General features: G+C 44.4%; 1 protein-coding gene across 3 annotated transcripts in view; it reads right to left on the bottom strand.

Moving 5' to 3' along the window:
• Positions 1-18,334, bottom strand: part of DNASE2 (deoxyribonuclease 2, lysosomal) — a 34,114-nt gene that overhangs the window by 1,806 nt on the left and 13,974 nt on the right. For 2 of the 3 annotated variants that reach the window (XM_075272565.1, XM_075272564.1), the window contains 5 exons: positions 5,829-5,937; positions 5,487-5,658; positions 3,426-3,498; positions 452-613; positions 169-366 (listed from right to left, as the gene is read on the bottom strand). In XM_075272565.1, the coding sequence (XP_075128666.1) occupies positions 169-366; positions 452-613; positions 3,426-3,498; positions 5,487-5,658; positions 5,829-5,920 (697 nt within the window). In that variant the 5' untranslated portion in view covers positions 5,921-5,937. Of the gene's footprint in view, positions 1-168; positions 367-451; positions 614-3,425; positions 3,499-5,486; positions 5,659-5,828; positions 5,938-7,133; positions 7,215-18,334 lie in introns of those variants that run through there. The other variant, XM_075272566.1, reaches the window with a different exon arrangement.

Consider the following 18,334-nt stretch of genomic DNA (forward strand, 5'->3'; position numbering starts at 1 on the left):
ATCATGGTTGCTTTTTTCCAAAAACAGCTCAACGCCTATCCACAGGTCGTGTGTGGTAGTGCACAATGGACCTCAGCTGCAATACCAGGCACAACCCTTGGCATGGTGATAGGAAAGCGGCCATGTTTTTCTAATCCTGAACACTATCACAATGCAAATATATCTTACCATCTCCAAATAGTGCATGCTTGGCAAAACTTGTGAATTGCTTCCCGCCAATTGAGGTGAGGGTGACTTGCCGGTTCCACGGTGGTTGGGTTACCTGCTTCTTCTTTGCTGCGGCCACCAGATCAGGTAGGTCATCACTGAAGGTGTCAGGAATTGAGGAATCATAAGGGGTGATGGTGTTGTACATGAGCTGGGTGCCTACGACACACGTCAAAAAGATATGACAGTCCGTCCTTCTTGCCCCCGATCAATCAATATGTCTACAGCTTTGCCCACTCCTTACCGATCTCTTTGAACTGTCCGTATGGGTAAGTGACACAGATGAAGGACTGGCCATTGTGAAACGCATTCGAGGGCCAGTCATACTGTTGCGAACTGGATGGCGGGAAGTGAGGAGTGCTGTGTATCAGCCAGAAGCCTTGTGTCTGGTCCAGGAGAACAACACCTGAAAGCAGAGGATGATGGGTACGCCATATTTAGAGACTTGATAACCACACACAGGAGCAAATGAAGACGTCACATGACTGCGGTGAATTTCTCTCAAGGTCAAAACATGGCCATGCTAAGATCATAAAGCGTACAGAGAGCGGTGCGGGCCCCAGCAGAGAATTAGTGAGAAATTCATGAGATATTACAAAATCTAATATTTTACTATGGGATTATTATTATTTTTTTTTTTAATAGACCCTTAGAAGAGGGAATCTACCCAAACTGTCCGGGCCATGGGCCAGAATATTGTGATTTGGTAAAGCAAGTCATGGTTGCAAAGCTTCTTCTCCATTATGTTTGGTAGGGGTCAGTAGGTCAGGGGCCCGCTTATGCTATTATGTAAGAGTTTAATGAATAGTGCCTACACATACACATAGGATCTTAAAGGGGAAGTGTACAAGAATATTGTATTAGTGATAGTTAGTCCTTAGACCAAATTGAATCTTTCAAAACTTGAACTTCTCATGTTCCCTCCATCTACTACCCAACCTAATCCTGATGTCTCCATTTCTGTCTGTGGCCTTATTATTACACCAAAGCAGCATGCCCGCTGTCTTTGAGTTGTAATTGATTCAGATCTCACCATCACCCAACATATTCAGACACTGGGACGCTCTTGTCACCCATACCTAAAAACATCTCTAGAATCCGCCCTCCCTGGAAACATCACAAACCCCTCATTGTTGTTCTAATTCTCTTTTGTCTTCACTATTCCAAGTCTCTTCTTATTGGGCTTCCTCTTACTAAACTCTCCCCTGTACAATCTGTCCTGAATGTGCCCCCCAGACTCATCTTTCTATCAAACCGGTACACAGACGCATCTACCTTGTGGTTGCCTATCCATCACAGAATAGAATATAAATGTATCCCTCTGACCCACTAATCCATCCATAGCGCTGCACCCCCCTATATCTCCTCTCTCATCACTGTCTACCGCCCTAATCGTCCTCTCCGTTCTGCCAATGACATTAGACTTGTATCCTCTCTTATCCGAACATCCCATTCCCGTCTCCAAGACTCTTCTCGAGCTGCACCGGAGCTCTGGAACGCTTTACCCCGGACAATCTGACTAATGTCCAACTACAAGAGCTTCAAAACTTTCCTAAAATCACATCTGTATACTCAGGCTTATCAAGTGATCTGATGACAGTCTAGTGTGCGGAGATGTATAATAATAACACTTTTTATCTTTCCTCCTCTGTTCCTCAGACCCTGACCCCTCCATCTCAAAGTTACACTTCACAATGTGTTTAGGATCTATTTATTCACAGACACCAGCTGATGATGGCTCATACAGCTTCAGTTATAACAGATGGCTGCACCATTGTAGCAAACAAGTCCCCTGTGACCTCTTGTGTCCCCCTATCTCCTCATAGATTGTAAGCTCTTGTGAGCAGGGCCCTCTCTACTATTGTGCGATATGTTTATTTCTTTGTCACATTGTAATGTCTCATATCGTCTGTTCATTGTTTTCTGATTTGTAAAGTTCTGTGGAATATATTGGCGCTATATAAATAAAGTTTATTATTATTAGTCAATGGGGGATATTTACTAAGCTAAATGCACCAGAATCTGAAGCAAAAATGGTCTACATGTAGAGGACCACATCTATGATGTACTCATAGCTCCCAACCGTCCCGCAGTTAGCGGGACAGTCCCGATTTTAAGCTCCAGTCCCGCGGTCCCGTGTAGTTTACCACATGTCCCGCTCTGTCCCCAAAGTGTTTTACTTATTAACAATCTTTCCCCCGTTCACCGCCCACTCTTACAACAGATAAGGGCAAAATTATACTGGGGACAGAGATGGAGGGGAGGACATGAAACTGGGGGCAGATGGAGAGGGATATGAAACTGAGGGAGAGATGGAAGGGGGGAGATGAAACTGGGGCAGAGATGGAGGGGGGCACTTAAACTGGGGGGACATTAAGGGGGCAATAAACTGGGGACACCTGGAGGGGGGCATTAAACTGTGGGAGTAGCAGGAGGGGGACCTTTCTGCCTCTAGTTGCCCCCAGTTTCATGTCCCGCTCCAGCTGCCATTAATTTATTGCCCCCCCCTCCAACTACCACCACTGTTAATGTCCCCCTCCAGCTGCCCCAGTTTCATGTCCCTTCTAGTTTCCCACAGTTTAAACTGGGGCATTAGGAGAGGGACTTAATACTGTGGGGAAGGGAACATTATAATGTTCGGGTGACTGTAGGAGGATTATACTGTGTGGGGCACATAAAAAATTAATGAGAATAGGAGGAGTCAACATAAAAGTGGGCGGGGCTAAATTTGCTGCGGCACACTATGCGCGCTGCACATTTTGTCCCTCTTTCTGTTCTTCAAAAGTTGGGAGGTATGTGTACTAGACAAAGGGCAGTACTTAGGAAGGGAAACAGATTAGATGTTGCAGAAGCCACTGGGTGCCAGTATAAGCTAGTGGACAAGCGGCGCAGCTCCAATTTAAGTAATAGGAGTGACGGTGCAATTTCCCAGAACTCCCGCTATGCATTATTTCAACAGGAGCAGCACTACACACACTGCCTACCAACTAGAAGCTTCTAACAGCTGATCTGTGCAGGCTCCAGGTATTGGACCCTTACAGATCACATACTGATGACCAATCCTTTGGATAAGTCAGCAGTATTGATGGATTAATTTGGGCCCATGTGACAACTGCACAAAGGCCCTGCCCTAAGTGACTCCTACTGTTTCAGTAAACAAGAGGGTCATCCTGTGGTTATATGCACAACTGTATAGAAGTGGAGTCACATATTGGTACCTTTGGTGTGGCCACGAATGGCATTGGCCATGCCTTCAGGAATTTGGTCATTGTACAGCACATAAGCCGCATTCTGGAAGACAAAAATGAACAGGGACAAGTAGGTACACTAAATAAAAGGGGATGAGAAGTTAGCTGTGAGATACTGAAGGTCACCCTACTGCTGTTTCAGTATAGGCCTCAACAAATGTGAAAAGCAGGCTGAGATATAATCACTGGAAGTTATAGGCCCAAAGCCTGCACTACTCAGATCCCGATGATAACATCTACTTGGGATTACATTCGGGTGCAGCATTGTCACAGAGACCCCAAAGGAAATCAAGAACACTGCCCTCATCAGAATTTTTCAGTAGTGCAGCCTCAGGCTTGGGCCTGCATCTTCAACGAAGAATATCTCAGCACAAAAGTGACTTATTACAACATGGTTTCACAAATCCAGTGTATGTCGCAAGGATTTTCTTATGATAGTTGACTTTCACATACAACATCGCTATGGTTATCACTTCTTCATAAAATCTGCATTGTAGACACAAAAGCCGACCAAATAGATGAGAAGTATCAGTAAATGTGAAACCAGAAGTCTAAAGTAGACGTTTCCCGCAAACATACTGCCCAACAATCGTAGGGTCTACTCAGATCTAGGGTATCATAGGTGGAGGCTCAGGGGAGGTGTGGATGCCTCAGCGTGGTTGTGGGCGATGCCCAGGTGGTCACATGAGTGTATAATAATAACCCTTTTCAGTGGCGTCACTAGGAATGGCGGGACCCCGAGGACCTCGATCGATGGATCTCCCAACCCCACCCCACATTCCTGCACACACTATTATGCCCCATAGTGGCCCCTGCACGCTCTATTATGCCCCATAGTGGCCCCTGCACACAGTATTATGTCCCATAGTGGCCCCTGCACACAGTATTATGCCCCATAGTGGCCCCTGCACACAGTATTATTCCCCATAGTGACCCCTGCACACAGTATTATTCCCCATAGTGGCCCCTACACACAGTATTATTCCCCATAGTGGCCCCTGCACACAGTATTATCCCCCATAGTGGCCCCTGCACACAGTATTATGCCCCATAGTGGCCCCTGCACACAGTATTATTCCCCATAGTGGCCCCTACACACAGTATTATTCCCCATAGTGGCCCCTGCACACAGTATTATGCCCCATAGTGGCCCCTGCACACAGTATTATGCCCCATAGTGGCCCCTACACACAGTATTATGCCCAATAGTGGCCCCTATACACAGTATTATCCCCCATAGTGGCCCCTGCACACAGTATTATGCCTCATAGTGGCCCCTATACACAGTATTATGCCTCACTGGACAGCTATAAACAATTATTATACTCTGGGGTCTTTTCAGACCCCAGAGTATAATAATCGGAGCTTCAGGGGGGATACCAACATAAAAAACACTATTACTTACCTATCCCCGGCTCCGCTACAGTCCTCGGTGGTGTCGGCCATCTTCAATGATGTCCGGGTTGTCACATGACCCGAGACGCAGGCCCCGGTCATGTGACGTCGGGAACGTCACAGAAGTAGGCCCAAAGCCTGTCTGGAACCTGGAGAGGTAAGTAGCACAGTTTTTTTATGTTCTCTTACCTCTCCTGGGCCTCCGATCATTATACTTGGGGGTCTGAAAAGATCCCCCGAGTATAATAGTGCTTGGGGGCCCTCGGCGTCACTTATCGATCCCGACCCCTGCCAGGATCGGTAAGTAAATAGGGCCCGTTACCATCCGGAGTAACTGCAGCCGGTAATGGCCTATTAAGAAGAAAAAAAAATGCAGCGGTAGCGGCTGTCACCGAGCCCCCTAATGTCCCGGGCCCTGTGTCAGCCGCTACCGCTGCTTCCCTGGTAGTTACGTCACTGACCCTTCTGTTTTTCCCAGAAGAAATTAAACAGGTAGATGTTACCATGTGAATATTCTTGAAATGAATCTTGCAGTGTTCCCCCATCCATAATCATATATAATATAACTATCGTTCAGCTAACAGTCTCCAGTCACCGCCACTAGCATCCATATTACAGACTGTTATATGGTCTTACCTTTGACTGACAAGACTTGTAGAGTTGGCTGAGTGTTTGGCCCACAGCACTTTCTGTGCTGTTCATTAGTGATGCCCCATGCACCCATCCCTCACTTTTACTATCCTGGTACATATACTTCATGCCCCCCTCAGGGGTGTGATCTAGACGAGGCAACTTGTACACAATGAACCTGGTGATAGGAAAAAAAGTAATCAATTATATTAATGGCAGTGTGGGAACAAGGAGGCATCTCCTACATCTTCGAGGAGTATCCCGATCTTAGGACATTTATGGCATGTTATGTCTATCCGATAGATGTGGATGTTAAAATATACCAATATCTATTGTAGAGAAACTCACCAGTCTACAGGTTGTCCTTGGTCTCCATAGCAAGAGATGGCTGCAGAGCAGAGACTGGGCAGGACAAGGGACATCAAGACTAGAAAAGTCATCTTATGGCTGGAGGAATCTAAGGAGAAGAAAGGAATTGGTTAATGCAACTTGAAAAGCAGAACATGAAACTATAAAAATCTGCTCTAGAAACCTCAGCTGCTGCAGAACATCATGCTACACACCTCATATACTTCAAAACATCATACTACACAACTCAGCTGTTGCAGAACATCATAATATGCACCTCAGCTGCTGCAGAACATCGTAGTACACACTTCAGCTGCTGCAGAACACCGTAGTATACACCACAGCTGCTGCAGAACATCATACTATGCACCTCAGCTGCTGCAGAACATCATAATATGCACCTCAGCTACTGCAGAACATCGTAGTGCACACCACAGCTGCTGCAGAACATGATAATAAGCACCTCAACTGCTGCAGAACATCGGAATACGCACCTCAGCTACTGCAGAACATTGTAATACGCACCTCAGCTACTGCAGAACATCGTAATATACAACTCAGCTACTGCAGAACCTCATAATAAGCACCTCATCTACTGCAGAACATCGTAATATACAACTCAGCTGCTGCAGAACATCATAATATGCACCTCAGCTACTGCAGAACATCGTAGTGCACACCACAGCTGCTGCAGAACATGATAATAAGCACCTCAACTGCTGCAGAACATCGGAATACGCACCTCAGCTACTGCAGAACATTGTAATACGCACCTCAGCTACTGCAGAACATCGTAATATACAACTCAGCTACTGCAGAACATCATAATAAGCACCTCAACTACTGCAGAACATCGTAATATACAACTCAGCTACTGCAGAACATCATAATATGCACCTCAACTGCTGCAGAACATCGTAATACGCACCTCAACTGCTGCAGAACATCGTAATATACAACTCAGCTGCTGCAGAACATCATAATATGCACCTCAGCTGCTGCAGAACATCATAATATGCACCTCAACCGCTGCAGAAAATTGTAATATGCAACTCAGCTGCTGCAGAACATCATTATACAAAGCTCAGCTGCTGCAGAACATCATTATATGCACCCCAGCTGCTGCAGAACATCGTAGTGCACACCACAGCTGCTGCAGAACATCATAATACGCACCTCAGCTGCAACAGACTTTCCTTTTTGAAAAGGATAAGGACATTTATATATGAACCAATTAATGTTAGACGGGACAACTCTAAACCAAAGTGAAGACCCCGACACAATAAAGACAGTCTATAGACTCACGGTGCAGTGGCGGCAGCAGTCTGATCTATGGTCCTATAGATCTATAGAGATGACTAAGGCGGCAGGGGCGGCCAAATCACCGCACTCACTTCCCCTTCACTAGTATTACTTCCCCTATACAAATTCTATCCCCCAAGGGAAACAGCATAATATACACAACCCACTATATACACTGTAATGGGGTTTGGATCACGGGCCGGAAACAATGCAATTTGCCCGTGACAGCAAGTGAAAAGTGGATGGGATTCAAGCGAATCCAAAGCCCAATGTGCGGTAAAAACCGCCGTGTGGACACGCCACGGTTTTCAAAGCCGGCACGGTTTTGGAAATCACAGCATGTTTATTATATCTACAGAAACGCCGGCGGTTTCTCCATAGATATAATGGTAACAGATAGTCCGCGGAGGAAAACTCTGAAAACTTTCTGTTTAAAGTGCTGTGGGAAGAAACGTAATGTATTCCCGCCGTGCTTTTTTGCTGTGGGTTGTGCCATGGGGCCTTAGGGTGCGTTCACATGGAGTAACGTGCCACGTGATGTGGCACATATACGGCGTGTGAGACTTTGTGCGCCGTATATGCTCCCATTGATTCGGCTGCAAAATCATGGCTGAAAAATAACGCGACGTATACGATCCAGGCTCCCATTGAAATCAATGGGAGTGTATACGGCGCGCACAGTCTCACACGCTGTATACGTGCCACATCATGCGGCACGTTACCCCATGTGAACGCACCCGGATTTTCCAGGACTATAATATTAATGACCGATCCTTAGGCTAAGTGAACTATATCAGACGGGTGAGGGTCCAGTAACACTGGGAACTCCGCTGACCCTCTGTGCCCTGTATGAATGGAGCATTGAGCTACACAAGCGATCTGCTCCTCCACTTACTGCTATGGGCATTGCCATAGACTTTATACAGGGTACACGAGGCCCCAATTCTCATGACCGGTGGGGGTCCTGGTTGTCAGACCTCCACCCATAAAGTGGATCCTCTATCCTAGTTAACGGAATCCTCCCTTAGACTAAGGTCACACAAAATCAGCGGCTAACCGCCTGTGACTACACCACACATGGCCTCGGCCTTAAAAGGGGTTTCCAGCCCCAAATCGAATTTTCATGCTGTTTGTATGTAATAGGTCAGGGTCCGATACTTGGCCCCTGCACAGTCTATCTGTTCTAGCAGCTCCGGGTGCAGGAAATTGGTGGTGGTTGGGAACGAATAGGAGCGGAGCCGCAGTTCATCCGAAACCACCGCTATAAAGCGGACGACGGCATGGCGACATTACATAATAGGAGTGATGCTCCACGTGCCAACCAGCACCCATAGAACAGCTGATCTGTGCAGGTTCTGGGTGCCGAACCCTAACAGATCACATACAGATGACATATTCTATGGATAGGACATCCGTATAACCCCTATGGGGTTTGTAAGTGACCGGCACCGGCCGACTTGCTAATATGGAGGATTTGTACGCGTGTAAATGGTTATTTAGGCACCCCGCTGTCATGGTCACCTGCGATCGAGGCATGTGGCACCAATGGGCCTACAGGGAAGTGGATGTTATTGAATATGGCATCTAAGGGGTTAATCGGTCATGTCGTTTTCTTCTTAGCGTGTCCTCGGCACCCGGCCGCCAAATGATCACCATTATGTACAGATTTGTCACTCAGCATTAAGGGGTTAAATACCAATTTAAGGATTTGTATAGTGGAGTTCCCCTTTAAATCAGATATCTCCCTAGTATAGGATGTCACAGCAGCTGAGGTAACTACAGGGGTCACCATGGCCGCCCATCATATGCTGTTATGTATGCACAAATGGACACCGTTATGGGATTGTGTGGAATGTAATTGTCCATCATTGTACTCAGACCCCTCACCACAACATAGCTGCCTATACGTACAATAATATCCACATACACGGCCCCCTCCCTGCATTCAGCTGACGGAACATTACCGGCGCATGCGTATTACCTCAGGTCGGCAGCTCCTGCTGTTTCTGCGCATGTGCTGTACACCCGGCGACTCTAGACGTGAGCTGCGCGTGCGTTTTGCTCTTTCTAAATTTCCCGCCTTTTTTCGCCCTGACAGGATTGTGTCGTCTATCGCTGTTGAGTCTCTCTGAGCGATCAGAGGAAGTGCAGCGCCATCTATCACATACAGTGCTAGCAAATACACATGAGAGCACCGGTTTAGTGTGCCCTAGTGTGTGAGCTGAACCTATTGCTTTAGCACACAGTATATATACCATAGGCAGGTGTCATATGGCAGCCATAAATCATCTCATAAATGGGTGCCACGTACATATATACCCAATATTAGTATGTGCTTCCCATATATACACTATAATAGTATGTGCCGTACATATATACCCTATAATAGTATAAGCCACCCATACATACCATATAATAGTATGTGCCTTCCATATATACCCTATTAGTATGCACTACCCATATATTTATATATATACCCTATAATAGTATGTGCCACCCATGTAATACTGTGTGGCAGCCACCTATGCCCCATAATAGTTTGTGCTAGATTCATATACCTCCATAATTGTATGTGCCACCCATATATATCCCATAATAGTATCACAAATATATACGCCATAATAGTCTGTGCTGGCCTCCTATACCCTCATAATACTGTGTGCCAGCCGCCTATACCCCCATAATACTGTGTGCCAGCTGCCTATACCCCCATAACATTGTGTGCCAGCCGCCTATACCCCCATAATAGTGTGTGCCAGCCACCTATACCCCCATAATACTGTGTGTCAGCCGCCTATACCCCCATAATACTGTGTGCCAGCCGCCTATACCCCCATAATAGTGTGTGCCAGCCGCCTATACCCCCATAATAGTGTGTGCCAGCCACCTATACCCCCATAATACTGTGTGTCAGCCGCCTATACCCCTATAATACTATGTGCCAGCCGCCTATACCCCCATAATAGTGTTAGGGACATTAAGGGGTCCCCATGATAGAGTATGTTGCTGAGTTCCAAATTAAATATCAGGCCTGAAGTAATTACGCCCATTATCAGGTCTGGAGAAGCCACACACACACAACTGATGGTGTATCAAGTGAGTTCTAATTTAATGGTGCACAAAGGTGGTTTAAATACAATACAGACAAGAGCAGGTTGGACTATTCTAACATAGTTGGCATAAAATGATTCGTTATAAGATAAACCTGGCACATGACTATTGGCTGAGACCTTATGTATTTTGCATATCATTACAGCTTAATGGACTTTGTACTTTGTCCTTAAACAAAGAAAGCTTCAAAAACACTTATGTGTGAACTAGCAGCTCACACTATGTCTATATGCATATATCATGTAAACAGAGATAAGATGTCATGTTGGTGCTAAATGAGTCTCAGTGACCTCCATATACCATGAAGATAAGATATACAAATAGCCAGCTGCGACTTACTTACACAGTTTATGTGTGAAAGGTTACAAGATGACTGACAAAATACAAAGATGGAGGATTTGACTCTAACATTCCCCCATTTTGAGATGGCTGAATACAGGAATTCATATTTAGGTACTTCAGTGACCTAATGTCTACTGCTGGACTTTACCAGATTCCCCTCATATGTTCCTGTATTCTAACCTAATCTCAATCATAGTTCTGGCCTTTTATATCTTGGTCTGCTCATCCTTTTGTATATGTTTTGTATTAAACAAACAAAATGAACATAAGATTTTTACTACAACTTGCTGATATTTACTTGTTTATACTATGTATTGTTCCTAAAATATGAGGTGGTATCTTCTTAACTATATACTTCAAACATTTCCTGTTGCGTCAAAGAAACAGCTATATATGACATGACTTAGGCTAATATGGGGTTATGAGGACATATCCTACAATCTGACACATTCAGATCTTCGATCAAAATCATATGATGTTTAAGAAACTTATTGTCCCACTTCATTGTTAAATGTTCTATGCAGGCTTATCGTCAGGACCATCTGTAACAGCATTATCAGGAGAATCTTCATCGCTTTGTGTGTAGAGACTTTCTTGCAATATGAAGCATGGATACAATTAGGCTCTCCTTCAAATTTCACAGAAGTACTGGTTATCATCAGCATTTGGAATGGACCATCAAATCTTGGCTCCAAGGTTTTTCTCACGTGTCTCTTTATCACCATCAATCTCTTGGTTCAAATTAATAGGTCCCGCCCACTAACTTAAAATCTGAGAAGGAGAGAAAACTCAAAGCCATACATTAGTCAGATGTTTTTGCCAAGACATCACATAGTCAGTCAGTACACCATACCACATCTGTAGGAGTTGCCAAGAATACAACCCCCAAAGAAAGTTTGACATGGGCTAAAGCCAATTCTTCTGTCAGGAGGGTACCTTACAGAAAATACCAATACAAGTGACACACTATTTCTTCAGTAGCCGTCTATCTGCAGCCCCGTTTGTGATGGCTTTCTTCACCAGATATGCCTCAGACTTTTCTGAAGATAGATAACTATACACACAAGCACGTACTTATACCGTCTCACCTTTAGTAACTGCATATAGTTAACCTGCAATCTCTGGAACAGGTACAAGGGCTCTGGGCCTGGCTCTGAGAAACTTTTCACTTTTTGGCCTACTTTGCATTTAACACATGCCATGCAGTGTCTGTAGTGATGTTAAATCCTGCAGCCACCCATCCTCTGCTCACCAGGTCACACATGGCTACTTCTAAACACTGCTTTATGCCATCAGTGGGGACAATGCACTCAGTAAATATATTCTCTTACCACCGGAGATCAGGACTTGTACATCCTCTTTTACTGTAGTCCTGGACCATTTTTGGTGCCTCAGTGTTGTAAAACCTGAAAAGAGAGCTAAAAGGGGGGTTTGGGTCGAGTATAATGACCAATTATCAGTAAGGCATATCCCCTAGGCCTCTGCAACTGGGTTAGTGGCAGTGTCTGCCCACAAGTTACCTCTACTTTCCTTCGTATCAGCCTTAGTGTGTGTCCTGACTTTTGACTATACCCACCTGTGTGGGGGCAGCAGCAGGGTCCATCACTATCTGAACAGCCTGGAAATCCTTTTAGGCTTAACATTAACCCTACAGAAAGCTCTCGCTCTCCAGATTGGACCATAGTCCCACTATATCAAACACCTACCCTCAGACATTGTACCCTGTCTCAGTGATGGCTTCTAGTTCAGCTTCATGAGCTGAGACCCATACAGTTCCATAATGGTTCTACTTTGTGCTTGGTTTTACCCTTGGTTTACCTCATATTCAGTGACCATGACATATCTGGTGCAGAATCCACCATCATTCCCAAATCGAGAATCATCTAAAATAAAAGAATTCTCATCAGAGTTAACAATAGATTCATCATTTACATAACCAAATCAGCAAAAGTAAAATTAATTTTAAGTTATCTGACTCTCCTTACTCCTCCCCTGAAACTATTGTTAACAGGTTAGAAGGGACTTGTAGTGCAGCACGGAATGCAAAGCTTACATTTAGAAGACATAGATAAGACACACTGCAGCCTGAGATATCCAGCCATTGTCATCTTTGTTTCCAATGAAAGATTTATTACCCCTTTGTCTTATCATGGAAGCAGCTGCGCTGGCTCTCCCCACACTTGTCATAGCTGTAGTACTACATATCCCAGCAGACTTATTTATACAATCCCAAGTAAATTCAGTTCTCTAAAACTTCTAAACACTCCAAAAATTCATTAAGGTAAGTAAATACTCAACATATATCAGCAGAGAAGGCGGAAGCCTTAAATTACAGAGCAGATATGCGAGTGACTTCTGATCTACTTACACAGCTATCTAACACCTTGTAGCAAACAATGACCCAGAAACACCACTTTAATTTTGTAGAACTGCAATTTATCTTTACCTGCGTGTACATGTTAGGGGCGTTCTGTGCCCCTTGTGGCAAGATAGTTCACATGTATTGCCTACCCCTATGGGGCCTAATCCCATATCAGAAGGAACATCTGAATAACTTTTTCACACAATAAATCCCGATTGTTAACATTCATGGATTTATAGTATAAACCCATAACAAATATTTATGTTACAAGTGTAAAGCCCATGTGATATATTTGCTACACATACGCACCAATAAACACTGAGTACATAATACATGTACATGGTATATCAAGTACATCTCATTTACACCAGAACACACATATATGTATTCAACAATGGAAAGAACTTTTATGCCTCCCTCTCATATCTACTTGTCACCACCCTCTGTGGTTATCAGCATTCAATATCTGCTTGCTGTGGAGACTGAAAATGTAACAATACAGACATGGACAAACAGAACATGTACACATAGCAGACACATGTAACATGTACATATAACTGACACACATATATGGGCCCATTCACTTTTCTGAACCTTCCATACAAACATGCAACTTCACACTGGAGCTCCAGACAGAACAAAACAAATGTCAATTAAATCAAAAAGAACTTGTCTGAACTAAAATAAAAATTTTCATATATTTTGTACCGTGATATCACTTATCGTCTCGGGACGGCTTATTCCTACAAATAGGCACAGAGTTAGTTATAATTCCCGCACAGCTAAATATTGAGGAGAAAACAAACCAAAACATGTAAATAGTTGCCTTCATCTTCTTACCAATTTGCATATTACTATAAAATAAACATAATAATGTTGATCTCATATTTATGCCATTTATCCAATTTTAAAAACATTACCATGAGAGGAGCATTCTCAAAATGGGAAACCTTTCCTGAATAAAAGGACACTATAGACATTCTAGAAATTCCTTAATGTCCACCCCCAAGCCTATATACACACATATGTGTATACACATACCTACACTTAACCTGCAGTATCCTCACCACAAAACATATCATGTTTCCACTTTCCACTAACCAACAAACTAACAACACAATGCTAAGTGCCAAGCACATTAACCCTTTAGCTGGACTGTCAATGGATGCTCACTATACATTTCCTTACACTCAAAGCCTTTGTCCTTCGCTTAGGACACCAGCAATCTCTAGCCAAGTGTCCCTGGTTTCCACAATTGAAACACTTCCTGGTTACCCTCTATCCCTGTATCTGTCCTGCCTATTCTCCATTGGTAACTCCTGCTCTTTTTTTTTTTTTTTTTTTTTTTTTTTTTTTTCTTGAGCGGCATCTTCTTCTCTCTCTCCCATTCCTATTAGTTCATATGGGGGTATACCCTACCTCAGAGGGTCCCTCCCCCATAATAGCTGATGGCCAGTCAGCCGTGAGCATCCCACTCCTCTAGGGCAATTAAGACAATAGAGGGTCACTTTTGACTCACCTAGTGGGACCTCCCAAACAGTCACTCTGTTTTCATTGAACTAATCTCTAATGTGCATGTTCTGGCGTAGTGCTCAGGGCAAAACCCTCATTTGGTTTCCACAGACTCCACTTTGTCTGTGTCCCTCTATCGAACACCCCTGAATCATTGCATGTACTTACTCAGATTCTACTCAGTCCTTAGTGTCCAAAACAAGGACTTTTCAATCACTCAGTACTTCCACTCTCGCAACTCTAGGGATTAAGGATGAAGAATAACTCTCTCTTCTGCACCGCTTTTTACACTCTATAACAGATGTAACAACCAAATGACAGCATGGACAGTAGACAAAGAATGAGGTATAACATTTCCCACCCCACTACAGACAACATACTATTCAGGTTCTTGCACACTATATAATATGGCATCGATTGTTATAACATATGCAGCACTAATCTTCACTCACCGACACACAGGATCCGGGACACGTAGGAACTCAGATTAGTTATTTGGCAAGAAAAGGACTTACCGTTACAGCGCCGTTTTATTCATCTGAGGTCCTCCGGGCCCGTCTCCAAATCGGTTGGTGAGTGGATCAGTACACTATCGGCTGCACATTAAACGATTATCGATGCCCCACGTTGGGCGCCAGGTTCTGTTAGGGACATTAAGGGGTCCCCATGATAGAGTATGTTGCTGAGTTCCAAATTAAATATCAGGCCTGAAGTAATTACGCCCATTATCAGGTCTGGAGAAGCCACACACACACAACTGATGGTGTATCAAGTGAGTTCTAATTTAATGGTGCACAAAGGTGGTTTAAATACAATACAGACAAGAGCAGGTTGGACTATTCTAACATAGTTGGCATAAAATGATTCGTTATAAGATAAACCTGGCACATGACTATTGGCTGAGGCCTTATGTATTTTGCATATCATTACAGCTTAATGGACTTTGTACTTTGTCCTTAAACAAAGAAAGCTTCAAAAACACTTATGTGTGAACTAGCAGCTCACACTATGTCTATATGCATATATCATGTAAACAGAGATAAGATGTCATGTTGGTGCTAAATGAGTCTCAGTGACCTCCATATACCATGAAGATAAGATATACAAATAGCCAGCTGCGACTTACTTACACAGTTTATGTGTGAAAGGTTACAAGATGACTGACAAAATACAAAGATGGAGGATTTGACTCTAACATTAGTGTGTGCCAGCCGCCTATACCCCCATAATAGGGTGTGCCAGCCTCCTATACCCCCATAATACTGTATGCCAGCCGCCTATACCCCCATAATAGTGTGTGCCAGCCGCCTATACCCCCATAATAGTGTGTGCCAGCCACCTATACCCCCATAATAGGGTGTGCCAGCCTCCTATACCCCCATAATACTGTGTGCCAGCCTCCTATACCCCCATAATACTGTGTGCCAGCCGCCTATACCCCCATAATACTGTGTGCCAGCCTCCTATACCCCCATAATACTGTGTGCCAGCCACCTATATCCCATAATACTGTGTGCCAGCCGCATATACCCCCATAATAGTGTGTGCCAGCCTCCTATACCCCCATAACATTGTGTGCCAGCCTTTTATACCCCCATAATAGTGTGTGCCAACCTCCTATACCCCCATAATAGTGTGTGCCAGCCACCTATACCCCCATAATACTGTGTGCCAGCCGCCTATACCGCCATAATAGTGTGTGCCAGCCTCCTATACCCCCATAATACTGTGTGCCAGCCACCTATACCCCCATAATACTGTGTACCAGCCTCCTATACCCCCATAATAGTGTGTGCCAGCCTCCTATACCCCCATAACATTGTGTGCCAGCCTTTTATACCCCCATAATAGTGTGTTCCAACCTCCTATACCCCCATAATACTGTGTGCCAGCCTCCTATACCCCCATAATAGTGTGTGCCAGCCACCTATACCCCCATAATACTGTGTGCCAGCCGCCTATACCCCCATAATAGTGTGTGCCAGCAACCTATACCCCCATAATACTGTGTGCCAGCCGCCTATATCCCCATAATACTGTGTGCCAGCCACCTATACCCCCATAATATTGTGTGCCAGCCTCCTATACCCCCATAATAGTCTGTGCCAGCTGCCTATATCCCCATAATAGTCTGTGCCAGCTGCCTATATCCCCATAATAGTCTGTGCCAGCTGCCTATACCCCCATAATAGTCTGTGCCAGCCGCCTATACCCCCATAATAGTCTGTGCCAGCTGCCTATACCCCTATAATATTGTGTGCCAGCCGCCTATACCCCCATAATAGTATGTGCCAGCCTCCTATGCTCCCATAATAGTCTGTGCCAACCGCCTATACCCAATAATAGTGTGTACAAGCTGCATATACCCCCATATTATTGTGTACCAGCCACATATACCCTCACAATAGTTTATGTCAGTCACACAATCCTCAATAATAGTGTGCGCCACCCACATGTACCCCCATAACAGTATGCACCAGCCACATATACGATACCTCCATAACAGGGCATGACAGCCTTGTATACTCCATAGAATATACTCCATAACAGTACATGGCATACATATATACTCGCTAAAATATACCGCATAATAGTGTGTGTCGGCCATATATACTCACTAGAATAAGGTGCCCGACCTAAATTCCCCATAACAGTGTGTACCAACCACATATATCCCTGTCTGCCTCTATATACCGTCACACTCCTTTCCGTCTCCATATAACGTCACACTCATGTCCTTCTCCATATACCGTAACACTGTTGTCCCTCTCCATATAACGTCACACTGCTGTCCTTCTCCATATAACGTCACACTCCTGTCCTTCTCAATATAACGTCACACTCCTGTCCTTCATATAACGTCACACTCCTGTGCGTCTCCATATAACGTCAGTCTCCCAACAGACCCGAACGACAAAGAGCCTGGTGCTAGTGTGACCCTAGTGGTAGTCTACAATTGTAAGATAGAAGCACACGGATGCATTTGGTGACATTTGGCCTCTGTAGAATTATGAAAGTGGTGAAAATGACTTGTCTAGATCTAACCTGACCATCAGAGCCTTTTAGTATTGCCTATTGCCATGGTTTATAGACTGATCACTGTCCTTATCATAGGTGCTGCGATTGGTGAAATGGAGGACAATCACATCGGTGGTGCCAGACTGCATAATATCTACGCTTTCCTGAAATATGTCATGGTCTTCATAAGCGCTGTCATATTTGTAAGTATATATTGTTGTATATGCAAAGTCAAGTTGTGGAAGAGAGCGTTTGGGGTCTAATAACACAAACCAAAGGACTCTGACCCTTAATGGGATTGTACCTATTGATAGAGGGATAACGCTATGATCGGTGGAGGTCCAACTGCTGGGACCACCAAAGAACCCAATGACAAGGGTTCAGGTACAGAATACATGCTTGTCCTGCTGCTGCATTAGGACAGGAGATCTGAACCCTCTTACTCTGGATCACTGGAGGCCTTACCCGGATAACTTAGATAGGAAATAACTTCCAAACTTGGCACAGCCCCTTTAAGACTACGTGCACACAAGAAGGAATTTCATGCAGATTTGACATGCAGATTTCCCCGGCAGATTGTGTTACCTGCAGATTTAGTGCTCCAGAATTAACCCTCTGCATTGAATATCTGTTCTGAAAATCTGCAAAAAGAATTGCCATGCTGGACTCCCCCATCAGACGCTACAGATCAGAATAGATGATACAGGACAACAATACGCTGTCACCTGGGGACAGAATAATGGCACACTGACATTGGGGATAAAGGACAATGACAAACTAATACTTGGGGTGCAGAATAGTGACACACTAACATTTGCAGTAGAAGAAAATGACAGGCTGCATTACTACGGTACACTGA

Source organism: Leptodactylus fuscus, chromosome 5 (assembly GCF_031893055.1).
Source record: "Leptodactylus fuscus isolate aLepFus1 chromosome 5, aLepFus1.hap2, whole genome shotgun sequence".
In the NCBI taxonomy this organism is placed as follows: Eukaryota; Metazoa; Chordata; class Amphibia; order Anura; family Leptodactylidae; genus Leptodactylus; species Leptodactylus fuscus.